The sequence below is a fragment of the Canis lupus genome, chromosome 38 (genome assembly GCF_003254725.2).
Source record: "Canis lupus dingo isolate Sandy chromosome 38, ASM325472v2, whole genome shotgun sequence".
In the NCBI taxonomy this organism is placed as follows: Eukaryota; Metazoa; Chordata; class Mammalia; order Carnivora; family Canidae; genus Canis; species Canis lupus.
Window position 1 is genome coordinate 1,958,530 of NC_064280.1, and position 13,550 is coordinate 1,972,079.

Sequence of the window (13,550 nt, forward strand, 5' to 3'; positions counted from 1 at the left end):
AGATTTTCCTCCGCTAATTGGTAGCCTCCACAGCCATCCAAGTCCAAAGCATGTGTTCTCCTGAGTTGCCTGCTGGTTTTCTGGGGGAAACACAAAGTTTAAAAAAAAATGTGATCCAAGTGGTTTATTTCATTCAGTCAGCTATTTATTTGCTCATTTTCATCCACCCATCACATATTTTTGAATGCTTGCTGTGTTTTCGGCAGCATATTAAATTCTAGGAATAAAAATGAGGCACCTGCCCTATGGAGCCTTCCTCTTTTAATAGGAGATATAGAACATGTAGCTTTTGGAATGAATACAAAGTGACAAGTGCTGGGGTGCCTGGGTGGCTCAGCCGGTTAAGCATCTGACTCTTGATTTCGGCTCAGGTCAGGATCTCAGGGTTGTGAGATTGAGCCTCATGTCAGGCTGCAAGTTCAGCAGGGAGTCTGCTTGAGATTCTCTCTCCCTCTCCTTCTGCCCCTCACCCTGCTCATGTACTCCCTCTCTGTGTCCAAAATAAATAAGCTTTAAAACAAAAGTGATAGGTGCTATATAATGGGAGGGTGGCATAAATGGTGTTCAGGAGTACAGACAGGGTACACATGAATCATACTTGGCAAATCCTCATGAGAAGGCAGATTCAAAGCATGTTCTAGACAGAAACTAATCTGTACAGCAGTCACAGAGCAGGACCCAAGAAGGGGTAGGTGACCAATATTGGCTGGAACACAGAACACAGGGGGACAGTGCTGGGAGGGGAGATGCAGAGAGGGCTGCCCTGGGGAGGACATCTGAAACGCGTCAAAAGATTTGGCTCTCTGGCAGCTGTGAGCTAGTGAATCTGACTAGGGAGTGGCGTATTTGTATCTGTGCTTTAGAGAAGAGCAAGTCTGGTGATGGTGGAGAATGAGTCTGAGGGGTAAGAGTAGAAGTGGGGAGGGGCGCCCGGCTGTCTCGGTCAGTGGAACGTGCGATTCTTGATCTTGGGGTTGTGGGGTCAAGCCCTACATTGGGTGTAGAGATGACTTAAAAATAAAATCCTTTTTAAAAGAAAAAAAAAAGAATAGAAATGAGGAGAGCACTCAGGAAGCTGTTGTGGTCACTTCGTGAAACAATGATGACCAGAACCAAGGTAGAAGCAGTGGGAAAGAAGGTAAGTGGATGGAGTCCAGAAATATATGTGAGGCTGGAGGTGGGGAAGGCTGCTGTTGGGCCCAGCTTCCAGGAAGGAAACTGCTGAAATCGGAATCTGAATCCTTTAGCTTGACCCATGTCCTGGCCCAGAGGAGGTGCTTCATCTTCCAGGTCTTAAGCGGAGTAACCTTGTCTCCCAGGAGCCAGCGCTGGAGCCGTGCTCCTTTCACCAGTAGGAAATGGATAGATGGGAGATGATGGTGGGGTACAGGTAAGAGAATAATTCTGGAAGAACCTTCTGCTGCCATCCTCATTGACACGGCCCCATGGCGGAACAGCAGACTACACCCAGTTTGAAGACGGACCCTATGGCACTCTTAAAGCACTATACCTCACACCATCCCTGGGCCACTCTTCCTTTTTCAAGTAGAATGAAAAGTGTTTTCAAGTGTTGTATTCATTTCAGGTGTACGATATAGTGATTCAGCAATTCTATACATTACTCAGTGCTCATGGGGATAAGTGTACTCTTAATTCATTAATCGATTTCACTCACCCCACACCACCTTCCTTAGGCCATTCTGTCTCAGGAGGAGGAGAAAGGGGTTTATCTCTTAAAGACTCATTCCAGGCCCCTTGGACAGTCATTTTAATCCTTCCCCTTGTAGGGCCTGAAATGACTTGTTATGCTTGAAGATGTGAACATTGGGCTGTCATAATATTCCTCATTCTACCAATCCTCTGGAATCCCCTTCTTCTGGGTCGTAGTCTCAGCATTGCCATTATCTCTAAAGGGACAACATCAGGGACCGCCATATCTTTGCTGCACAAAATATCTGCAGAGGGATCCCTGGATGGCGCAGCGGTTTAGTGCCTGCCTTTGGCCCAGGGTGCAATCCTGGAGACCCGGGATCGAATCCCACGTCAGGCTCCCAGTACATGGAGCCTGCTTCTCCCTCTGCCTATGTCTCTGCCCCTCTCTCTCTCTCTCTGTGACTATCATAAATAAATAATAAAAAAAATTAAAAAAAAAGATAGTTTGCAATCTTAAAAAAAAAAAATATCTGCAGAAATCCATTAAAAAAGAAGTCCTCTGAGCAACCAGATTTCACCTAACTCCACCCAACACATAGGGGGTCAGAGAAGCTCTGAGATTGGTGTATTTCTTACTGCCCAGTGCATGCAGGTGTTAGACCCGTGAGACAGTGTTTGTTTTCATGATTCCTACATGTAGAGTTGCCCTTCCTTCTACAACAGTGATTCTCAACTGGGCATGGTTTTGTCCTCCAGGGGACAGTTGGCAATGTCTATAGATATTTTTGATTGGGGGCAGGAATGGGCTTTACTGGCATCCAGTGGATAGAGGCCAGGGATGCTGGTAAGCATCCTGCAATACCCGAGATCATTTCCCAAACAAAGTATTGTGGGTCCCAAATGTCAATAGTACAAGGTTAAGAAACCCTATTTCAGAACACCAGTCTGTGACCAAACCCTTGAGTTCTTCAGGCCCTGTAGGATTGCTAGAAGAAACCACAAGTTCAAGAAAAACTCACGGCATTATATTTCTTTCCACAGCTGAGCTCTGTCCAGGAGGCCCAGTTGGAGCAGCTGGAGGCAGCAAGACCCCGCAGGCCGGGGAGCGGGGAACGGGGCCCAGTGCTGAGGATGGCCAGGCAGCCGCCGCCGCCCTCGGTCCATGCAGCCATCCTGCTCTTCCTCCTCAGCCTCAGTGGGGCCATCAAGATTCCCATGGATCGTGAGTCCTGCTCCATCTCCTTCTTTGATTCTCCTGATTTGGGGCAGAGGAGCTGGAGGGAAGGGATGGTCAGGGGGAAGTTAAGACCAGCTTTCGAAGAGGTGGAGAGAGGAGAAGCAGTGGATTCTGGATGCAGAGCTGGGTTTCCCTCCAAAGAATTGACGCAAGCAGGCTTGTGTTTGGGAATGTGAGTCTAATTGTGTAGCACGATCTCTGAGGACTCTGGCCGAGCCTATACTTGGGCTGCTGGGAGCCTGCTGAGCAGAGTTTTCAGGTCTGTGTGTCACTCAGGAGTTCTTGTCTCCACTCTACTCCCACGGCCTTCTGTGGTCTTGACCTGTCCATCAAAGTGGAGCTTCCAAGGACCAAGTGTAGTGGACAGTTATTTGCCTTTCTAATATCCGAGCTGGACCCTTAGGCCGTCCTGGCTGGACTGACTGACTAATCAGGGCAGATGGCCTAGGGAGGGTTGGGAAAGGAATTATTTCGCAGAAGACTGGGGCTAAATGAAACATTAAAATAGAGCTCTGTTATAATGCTGCCGTGGGAAAACCGGAAGGCGCTGCTTCCTTCTGTCTCTTTTCACCTCTCCCATGGCAAAGTTGGAAAGTAAAATCCATGGCATTCTGTTTCCCAAGGTGGCGGCATTATTTGGCTGTCAGAATCGTCAAGTAAGGGGCTTAGGGTGCTGATCCTACAGCCACGTCTCTAGCAGCCATATCCATTGTTACATTCATAAGTGGCCCATTGACTGGCAGCTATGCTCCCTGGCCCCGCATTTAGATGTGTTCCACCTGTGCCACAATTATGGCACTTCCATCAGAATGTCTTGGCGTTCCAGTGCTCTGATGTGGGCATACCACCTTGTCCCCTGTTTTCTGCTTCCAGAAATAGATGGGACCAACATGATGCCAACCCTGACTTGGGCTCTGTCCAGGTGACAGATGTCTGGGGAGGGTTGGGAGAGTGATACAGCCTCCAAGGAGTGCCCACTGAGCTCTCCAAAGCCAGGCCCTGGGGCCTGGAGTTAGCACAGCTTGGAGAAGAGTTGCACGTACTTCAGTACCCTCCCACCCAATCCTACCAATAATAGCTGCCCAGAGGAGTGGGCACTTCTGGGTAAGAGAAGACCAGCAGAAACTATAAATTGGACCCAGAAGTAAAATGGGCAAGGCCCCTGCTGCCCTCCTAATAACCCCAAGTGTGTGTGTGTGTGTGTGTGTGTGTGTGTGTGTGCATGCGCGCATGCGCATGTGTGTATGTATTCGGGGTGGGGGGTGTCATGGAAGGAACTGTTCCCATGGAGACCATCTGTACTGCTAACTCAAGGTAGAGAGAAGGCCACGTCCCTGGAGAGGAGAGGGGCGCAGAGGAGATTGAGTTATCAAGGAAGTGGTGAAGGCTCATTTCTGCTGCTTCTCCTCACTCATTCACCTGCCACTTTGATCCCTGGGGCTAGTGGGTGAGGGGTTCCTCCAAGATGAACTTATAAACAGATGGCTTTGACATCTATATTGGGAATCTGAATTTCTAGAGCTCTACTGGAGCCGTGGGCAGGTGACCCATCAGTGGATGTCTCCAAAGTACCATGTGTGGGGCAGAGAGCTGCAAGTGCCCTGACCTCCCCACATCCATCTCTCTGTCTCCTCAGTGTCCATGAGGAGGGTCCCCACTTCTGGAATTGTATTCAAGGAAGCACAGATCTTCCTTGCTCTGAGTCACACGGCGAATGGGTGCTGGATTCATGAATAGAGCCCAGGTCTCTTGCCCTCCCATGAGGTTGGCATTCAGCACAACTCACCCCTACCTCTGGTAATCCCACCTTCTTTCAGTTCTTGGATCTCACCAGAGTAGTAGCTTCCATGCACCCTGCTGAGAGCTAAGTGCTTTCTAAGACCCTTCTCGGATTCTCACAGCTCATCCTTTGGGGATAGGTTAGAAAACTAAGGAGCCGTTGTCTCCAGCTCATACATAGCAGGGCCAGCACCTCTCTGAATGAGGATGTGAATCCTTTTGTAACACCATGCCTGGTACCCCAGCTGTGTCACAGCAGGAAACTCACAATACCTTCCGGGAGCAAGTGTGCCTCCTGCACACTGGACCTCCCAGTGGCTGTAGGCACAGCGGCTATGGTGACATCTCCAGAATGAGTCTACTAAAGCTGAATGCAAGGTGAGAAAAGGCCAGCCAGCCCTTCAGAGGGGACCCAGTTGCCCCAGGAAGAGCTCCTGTTTAGCCAGGTTTTCCTCTCCTGCTGGGCCAAGCATGACAGACACCCCAGCCCAAGATACCTGAGCCCAATCCTTCCCTCTTATCCTGGGCTGAGGCCCAGTGGGATGGGCTGGGGAAAGATCACACATTCTTTTTCCTCCTCCCCCCGCCAGAGTATGTATTGATATACAACATATGTAAGTTTAAGATACACAACTTGATGATTTGCTACGTGTATGTATTATGAAATGATTGCCCCGTGGGTTAGTTTATACATCCATCTCCTCACCTTATTACCTTTTGTGTGCATGTGTAGTGATAACTTTGAAGAGCTACTCTCGAAACAACTCCCAGGTACATAATACGTACACTCGGCCCCTGGAACATATCCATCTTATAGCTGGAGATTTGTACCCCTTGACCAGCATCTCTCTACTTCTCCCACCCTTGGCTCCTGACAACTACCATTCTACTCTGTTTCTTTGAATTTGACTTTTTTTTAGATTCTACATATACTGAACAAATGTCAGATCTTTCTCTGACTTAAGGTCCTCAAGGCCTATCCATGTTGTCACAAAAGGCAAGGGAGATACCTGCAGCCTCTGATTACTGTGGCATCATTCACAATAGCCCAGATGTGGGGCAAGTGAAGATCAGGGCTCCGAACTTTCTCTGTGTGTTGCCTGGGAGTGGCTGAGGGGGCTCAAACAGGAGGTGGCCCTGTCAGGTATGCCCTTCCGCTCGCTTGCCCCTTTGGGGGGCAGTATCTGTACCGTGAGGACCCGACATTGCTTCTACTCTGGGGCATTTGGGCCCAGCAGGCTTCCTGGAACAGCCCCGGGCTGCGACACAATCCCTCATTGAAGCACCGGCCTCCAGCCCCTGCTGCTCTGCCAACAGAGTCACACGCACCCACCTCCCCCCTCACCAGCCCCAAGGAGAACAGCGTGACCTTTGAAGAAAGCAAAGGGTCGCCTCATCAACAAGAGGGGGTTTGCCAAAAAGTGAGTCTGCTGGCAGCTCACCCCTCCGTTCTCCCCACATCAAGGGACTTGGCATATTTCTCCTAGGAACTCACAGAGGATACAATGAGGTGGGAGAAACATTTTCTCCTTACTGTCATCCCAAATAGTGCTGCAAGATGACCTCAGCACATATCACACACGCGCACACGTGCACGTGCACACACACACGCGCGCATTGACACACACTGCATCCTCCAGGAATTGATGCCAGGGCATGTAGATACCAGCCAGGGAAGGAGAAGAAGTGCAAGGATAAAGAAACCTTGCAGGCCAGCAGGCTTCTGCTTTACCCCCTGCAGAGCTTGTTGGGAGATTTCCCCTTCCCCTCGTAAGCCAAAGGAGCAAAAACTCATTTTCCACTTGACAGTTACCAATAAGTTTTGTAGATGGAGAGAAGGGCAGGTGGCATGACATGGGGTCTGGGGGGTGAGGATCACAGGACTATGTACGTTGTCCTTATCCCCAGGCAGCCGGTCCTCCCTGTCCTCTCCCTGTGCTGGCTTGTCTTCTGGGTTGGTTCTGTCTCTGTAATAAATTCCTTGGTGGCATATGGTGGTTGCAGATGTCATTACCTCTCAAGAGGCCCCGGGCCTGGGGACAGCATCCAGCCTCTGACTTTTGTCAGAATATCAAGGAGAAGAGAGCGCTGGGGCCCCACCTGACCAACCCACGTCTCTGGCCAAGGATGGATTTGCAAAAAGAGCTTTGGATCAGACTACAGGAGAGCTGGTTTCTCATTCCAGTTCTGCAGCAAATTTCCTATGTGACCTTAACCGAGTGGCTTCCCTTCTAAGAATCTGAGATTCCCTGGATAATGCCTAGGGCTTTTTCCATTGAGCCAGCCCTTGATTTTATAAAAGAGAGGCTTGAAGGCCATGTGGGCCAAGCAGAGCCTCTGCCAGGGCAAGGACAGAGCCCTCCACTGTGTGTGGAGACCGAAGAGACATCAACTGTGTCTTGAGATGAAGAAACTGCTGGCCTGGTGGTCAAAAGGAGTAGATCCAGTGTCCACCCTACTTACCTGAAAATGGCCCCTTCTCCCCACCTGTCCTACATGCCTCACCATACTGGCTTTCCAGAATTGCCTTTCTAGGGCCCCTGGTAGGAAACTCTTATATGGATGAAGATGCCATCATGGGGAGCTCCAGGGAGCATGTGTTAAAAAACCACAGGTTTCTGCTTTTCCCCAGGACTCGTCATTTCTTTCTATTTCCTGCCATGGCTGTACCCAGGCAAATGGTAAAGCAGATAAAATTTCACTTCAATGCCCCAGCAGGCCACACAACCCTGGCCCATGTGAAAGAATTATTCTGAACCCTTTCATGGATCTTTCTCAAGACTTTCGCTTACTGACAGTGTGTATAGCAGGGCACTCCTTCCTGCCCCAGTCAGGCTTTCCTCTTTAATGTCTGTCTTCTCTCTCGTGACTCTTGTGGCACTTGGGTCCTGCCTTCACTCTGCCTTCTCCACGGTGTCCCCTCTCTGGGCCCCTAAACCCCTCTTCTTGCTGTGGCTGGGTCAGAAAGTGTCGAGGTCACCTTGGCTCACCAGCAGCCTCGGCTTCCCCAGAAAGCAGCCACTCCGAACAAATCAGCCCGCAACACCAACACTTATCTGACATCTGCACTTGGTGTGAAATAAGATGGGCGTATTACCTCATTCTAGAATCATAAAGAAAAGGCCTCTTACAAAGTGGCAGAAACACATGTTCTCTTTTCTGCAAATTTTAACCAGGACCTTCTCCCCCAGGAAGTATATCACCGTTGAAAGTGTTGCTGTTTGAAGCGTGGTACCCAGTTCACCAGGATCAACACCACTTGGCTGCTTGTCGAAATGTAGGATCTGCTCAGTCAGAACGTGCATTTTAACCAGACCCAGCTTCCCTCCCCTCCCCTCCCCCGCCAGCTGATTTATATTCTTGTCAGAGTTTGAGAAGCCCGACCTCAAACATGCACATACCTGTACACAGGCATGAGCACGTCTCAGACGAGGGCTAGGGAAGATTTGGGCTACCTACCTCTTTATCCCTTCCGTAAAAAGCACAGAAAAGAGTGGTGGACTCCGCTTCATCCCTGTAGTTGTTTAGAAGAAGGATTTCCATAGGGCAATGTACTTCTGCCATGGGCAGGGCGACAGTGATTCATCGATCTCTAGAATTATCTGATGGATAGGCAGGAAGGTGCTTGCATGTGTGACAGAGAAGAAGGTACAGAGGGAGGAATGAAGCCTGTGGACCATGCTGGGCCCTTGAGGCTTTGCCCTGGAGCCCTGTTCAGATCAGCTGCTGCCCAGACTTCTCAGCCCCACACGCCGTGGGCCAGGAAGCCAGCTTTCCTCAATGGCATCTAGACAGGATAGGCAGTGTCTTCAGAGCCCGGCCTCTTTTAAGCAGCTCTGTCACTTGCAATATTTGGACTTCATGGTGACAACATTTGGTCAGAGGCTGTATGGTTTGCGCTCCCTGTGGAGGTGCTCTCCACACAGGGCTCCCTGGGCCTGTCCACGCCTCCGTGTGTCTGTCCCACCGAGCTCTACAGCCGGGAGCAGAGAGCTCAGGCGCTGCGCCCGGCCCAGGCCGACCTCGGTGCTCCCTGCAGGCTGGGGCGGGAGCAACCCGCGGCAGGTGGTCACATGCGATAACCTATAACCGATGTCTTCTTCTCTCCCCTCACAATGCTAACCCATCGGAACTAACAGCAAGCATTCAGAATGAGCGTAAGTCCCCTCTGCCCAGCACCTCTCTGCTCTTGAGCCTCTGGGAGGTAGGAAGCCTGCAAGAAGCAGGGGAGAAGGCCAAGTGAGGAGTTACGGCGGGCGGGCGGGCTGGCTGGGGGGGGGGGGGGGGGGCGTGTTTCTCCATCACTCCACCCTGCCTGCTGGGGCTTTTTGACACCAGAGTCCCTGTGGTGCGGCCCCTGCCACACAGGAAGGGAAGGGGCTCACCCAAGGCATCCCATTGCTGGAAAAGGCAGAGGGGTAGGTGGTACAAAGAGCTGCTGCTCTCTATCCCCTGCTGGCTGGCATAGGAGCGCCATGAGGAGCACTGGGGCTGGACACCAGGAGTGAGAGGAGCGGAGCTAGCAGACAAGTCCTCTGAGCTCCAGCCTCACCACAGTCTGGCCATGAACCATCATGGCCACTGTGCTCTGGAAAGCTAGCTGCTTTATGTTCCTTTATTCATTTAGCAAATATATGTCAAGAAGTCTCATGCAGAAAGCATTGTACTGAGTGTTGAGATATAAGAATGGGTAAAACAGAAGTGTCTCATAGGAATGCTGTGAGGTCTTAAAGGGATTTTTCTTATGCTCAGTCCTTGGCGTGACCCCCCTTTCCTGCGGTCCTGTTTAAAGAGCTGGGTCCCTGGAATGGGGCACTGCCCACCCCCTGCTTGCCTGCTTGTCATGTGGCTCTCGAAGCTCTTATTTTCAGCCATTCCCCAAGCCAGGACCCCGGACAGGTCCCCAAAGCCCTGACCACCCCCTGTCTGTGCTCTTGCAGTATCCCAGCCCCCAACCATCACCAAGCAGTCAGTGAAGGACCACATTGTGGATCCCCGTGATAACATCCTGATTGAGTGTGAAGCAAAGGGGAACCCTGCCCCCAGGTGAGTGCACTGGCAGGTCAATCCAAGCCCACCCCCCCACACACACACACAAAGAGGAAGTGAAACCACACTCTTGCCTTGGCCCTGATGATGATTGAAGAAGCTGAAAAATTCAGAGCAGAGATGACAGGACCCCATGCAGGGTGTTTGTCAGGAGAAACCAGGGAGGGCAGGACCTCGAGTGTATGGCAGCCTTCTTCCACCACATCCCCTGCCCGGTTTGCAGGAGCCCGAGCACAAACAGGGCCTCTCTCACCCAAAGTGGAAGAAGCAGGGCCACCCGGAGAGGTGAGGCCTTCTGAAGTTTGGTCTTCCCATCATCTCTCTGCAGGGACAATGATTCTATGACCCTGAGCAGCCACTACTGTCCTTGTCACCTTTTAAGCTTATATCCTGGGTGGCTGCAGATGCACATGCCCACCCCCAGAAGCATAGGGAGAGTCTAGTGTCTTCACCTCTGGGATCAGTTTTATGAAGGCTACGGGTCCCTTCAAAGCTGCCCCTCCTGGGCTATAATGTGTGGCCCTGCTTTAGACTCTGCACCAACTGAGCAGGGCACAGATGCCCAGGGCCATTATTGGGCTTTGGTTTTAGAGTCGGTTATCAAACAAGGAGACAAGAGAAGCAGAGTTAGCTACCTAATGTGCTTGGCTCGGGTCAAATATGAATTCAGGTTTGCATTCGTAATCGGAGGTTGGGATGTCCTGGGGTGGAAGCATCTGCTGACTCTGGATTTAAAAAAAAATCAAAGTCCCTGCCCACTCTTGCAAAGAACATAATCCCCGAGTGGCGACCTGGGTATCTATCGCTGACAGCCTTACCCAGCCTTGGCTGGTTCGAAGCACTAATGTCAGGAACCTGTCCCCAGAGATTCACTTGGCTGTTACCTGGGACTCTGCATTTTATCAGGCTTCCCAGCCCGTTCTGCCACTTAGCCAAGGTGGGGACGCACTAGTGTGGAGGTGTGATTACGGGACCAGGTCAGGGACCAGGGCCCTGAGGTTCTCCCTGGAGCCCAGCACCCGTTTCCTCTTCATTGCCCCTGCTGCTCTCTCCACCCCCTCTGTCCACAGCTTCCACTGGACTCGAAACAGCAGGTTCTTCAACATCGCCAAGGACCCCCGGGTGTCAATGAGGAGAAAGTCTGGGACCCTGGTGATCGACTTCCGTAGTGGTGGGCGGCCCGAAGAATATGAAGGGGAATACCAGTGCTTCGCCCGCAACAAATTTGGCACGGCCCTGTCCAATAGGATCCGCCTGCAGGTGTCCAGTGAGTAGCATGGGGTGGGACTGGTATGCCTTGCTCCCGAGTGAATGGTGGGGTGGGGAGCATAAAGGATCATTCTAGAAGGGCCACCCTTGGCCAATTGGTGCCTTGGCACCCTGCATGTCCTACTTGCTGTTCTACCTCTGAGCAGGAGCACACCTCTCACTACTCAGAAAGATTCCTTAGAAAGGAGGCTTCCAAAGCAGAGTCTCAACCTCACCAGCACTCTGGACACGAGAGAAGAAGACAGAGAGGAGCTTTTAGAGAGAGCTTCTATGACAGAATGCCTCTCCTCTCTTGCTGCACCTCGCCTAGGCCCTCTCTTCTCCCTCGTTCTCCCATTTGCCCTTCTGCTTCCTCCTTATATGCCTGCCTTGAACCATGCTCCTTACCCTGGCCCCAGCCATCACCTTCATTTCATGCTCCTCTGTCTGATTCTCCCCAGAGTCTCCCCTGTGGCCCAAGGAGAACCTAGACCCAGTCGTGGTTCAAGAAGGTGCTCCTTTGACACTCCAGTGCAACCCTCCACCCGGACTTCCATCCCCGGTCATCTTCTGGATGAGCAGCTGTAAGTCTTGGGGGCCTGGTGTTTGGTTTCTACTTTCATCGTAGGGAGTCGGTTGGGTGTGTTAAATAGGAGGGGTTTGCCCAAGGTTGGAAGACCTTGACACATGAGAAGCAGGTGTAAGGGGCCACGTGGCTGAGAACACATCGAGGCTGCTCGGGCTCCTTTCCCAACCCAGTGATCAAAAGCAAGTTGCTTAACATCTCCGGGGGCCTCAGTTTGCTCTTATAACAGAACCAGATGCTCAGTAAGTGCTCAGTAATATTTGTGATGATGAAGAGGAAGAGCAAGAGAAAAGGAAAGGAGGAGGAAGAGGAGAAACTGTTTGTCAACAGGCCAATTAAAGGCGGGTTGACAGCAATTGCACTGCTGGGGATTTACCCCAAAGATACAGATGCAATGAAACACCGGGACACCTGCACCCCGATGTTTCTAGCAGCAATGTCCACAATAGCCAAACTGCGGAAGGAGCCTTGGTGTCCATTGAAAGATGAATGGATAAAGAAGATGTGGTCTATGTATACAATGGAATATTCCTCAGCCATTAGAAACAACAAATACCCACCATTTGCTTCAACGTGGATGGACCTGGAGGGTATTATGCTGAGTGAAGTAAGTCAATCGGAGAAGGACAAACATTATATGGTCTCATTCATTTGGGGAATATAAATAATAATGAAAGAGAATAAAGGGGAAAGGAGAAAAAATAAATGGGAAATATCAGAAAGGGAGACAGAACATGGAAGACTCCTAACTCTGGGAAATGAACTAGGGGTGGTGGAAGGGGAGGAGGGCGGGGGGTGGGGGTGACTGGCTGACGGGCACTGAGGGGGGCACTTGATGGGATGAGCACTGGGTGTTATTCTGTATGTTGGCAATTGAACACCAATAAAAAATAAATTTATTATTAAAAAAAAAAAGGCGGGTTGACACCAAGCCTCCTTTCAATCTCTGATCAGTGTGAATTTGCTAAGTGCTGCCCGCATAGGACAGAGGGAGCTATAGGAATGAAACCTTTGATAAAGAAGAGATGGAGAAACAGGATGTTTGCAGCCAGCGGACAGAGTATCATCACTGAGAGCTTGTCCTGTTTCATTTTGGATGGAGACTCATTTAACCACTCAGGACCTCAGTTTCTTCCCATGTTCAATCAGAATAAGTGGGGGTGTGTTATAAAGGTACCTGGAGCATTGCCAGCTGTGTCTTCCTGGCTTCCCCTCCCCCTTCTCCATACCTGCTCCCCATCTGTCCACCCATCAGTCTACAGATCTGCCTGCCTGCCTGCTTAGCATCCATCAACCGTCCATCCCTGAAGGAGGCAGTGTTGTGAGCTGTTTGGCAGTGCGAGTATGGCTTTGTGTTCACCCATTGTCTCTTTCTTCATCATTTTGGTGCATATGCATGGGGAAGACTGCCTGGCCACAGGCTGGAGAGTTGGTTGGTTCGCTAACTATTCAGACTCTCTTGTCCCCTGCATCACGCCTGTCACCAGCTTATGTCTGTGCTGCCTCCTGAGCAGATCTCATTACCCTTCTTTTTCCATCATCACTGGCATCTCCCCAGTGCAGGCCACCATCAGCTTTTCCCTGGCTGCAGTAATCATCAGTAACCACCTCCCTGATCTTTCTAAAAACATATATCTGATAGTTTCATTCATATGCTCCAGGCCCTTCACTGGCTCCTCCATCACCTCGGACAAAGTCCAGACATCTTTCTCTTCCTGATCTGGTTCCCTCTGCCTCCCCGGCCCCTCTCCTACCCCCTACCCCAGGCTGTGTGCTCTTACCTTTAGCACCCACTGTTCCTGCTGCTTAGAAACCTCTTAGGGCCCCTGTCTCTTCTGCCTAATGTCATGCAGCCTCCAAGTCTGAACTCAGGGCAGGAACTCTGTGCTCTTCCTCTCTGCTCATCCTCTTCTTACCCAGGCTTCCCACTCACCATAGTGTATAGTGATGATTTCTTTACCCACCACCTCTTCTACTAAGCCACAGGCTCCTTGAGGG

General features: G+C 50.9%; 1 protein-coding gene across 20 annotated transcripts in view; it reads left to right on the top strand.

The window, feature by feature from the left end:
* NFASC (neurofascin) overlaps window positions 1-13,550 on the top strand; it is a 176,882-nt gene that overhangs the window by 104,539 nt on the left and 58,793 nt on the right. For 13 of the 20 annotated variants that reach the window (XM_025421123.3, XM_049107006.1, XM_049107013.1 and 10 more), the window contains exons 3-7: window positions 2,695-2,875; window positions 8,809-8,826; window positions 9,610-9,715; window positions 10,789-10,985; window positions 11,428-11,550. In XM_025421123.3, the coding sequence (XP_025276908.3) occupies window positions 2,785-2,875; window positions 8,809-8,826; window positions 9,610-9,715; window positions 10,789-10,985; window positions 11,428-11,550 (535 nt within the window). In that variant the 5' untranslated portion in view covers window positions 2,695-2,784. The remainder of the gene's footprint in view (window positions 1-2,694; window positions 2,876-8,808; window positions 8,827-9,609; window positions 9,716-10,788; window positions 10,986-11,427; window positions 11,551-13,550) is intronic. The other 7 variants (XM_049106998.1, XM_049107010.1, XM_049107011.1 and 4 more) reach the window with 1 other exon arrangement.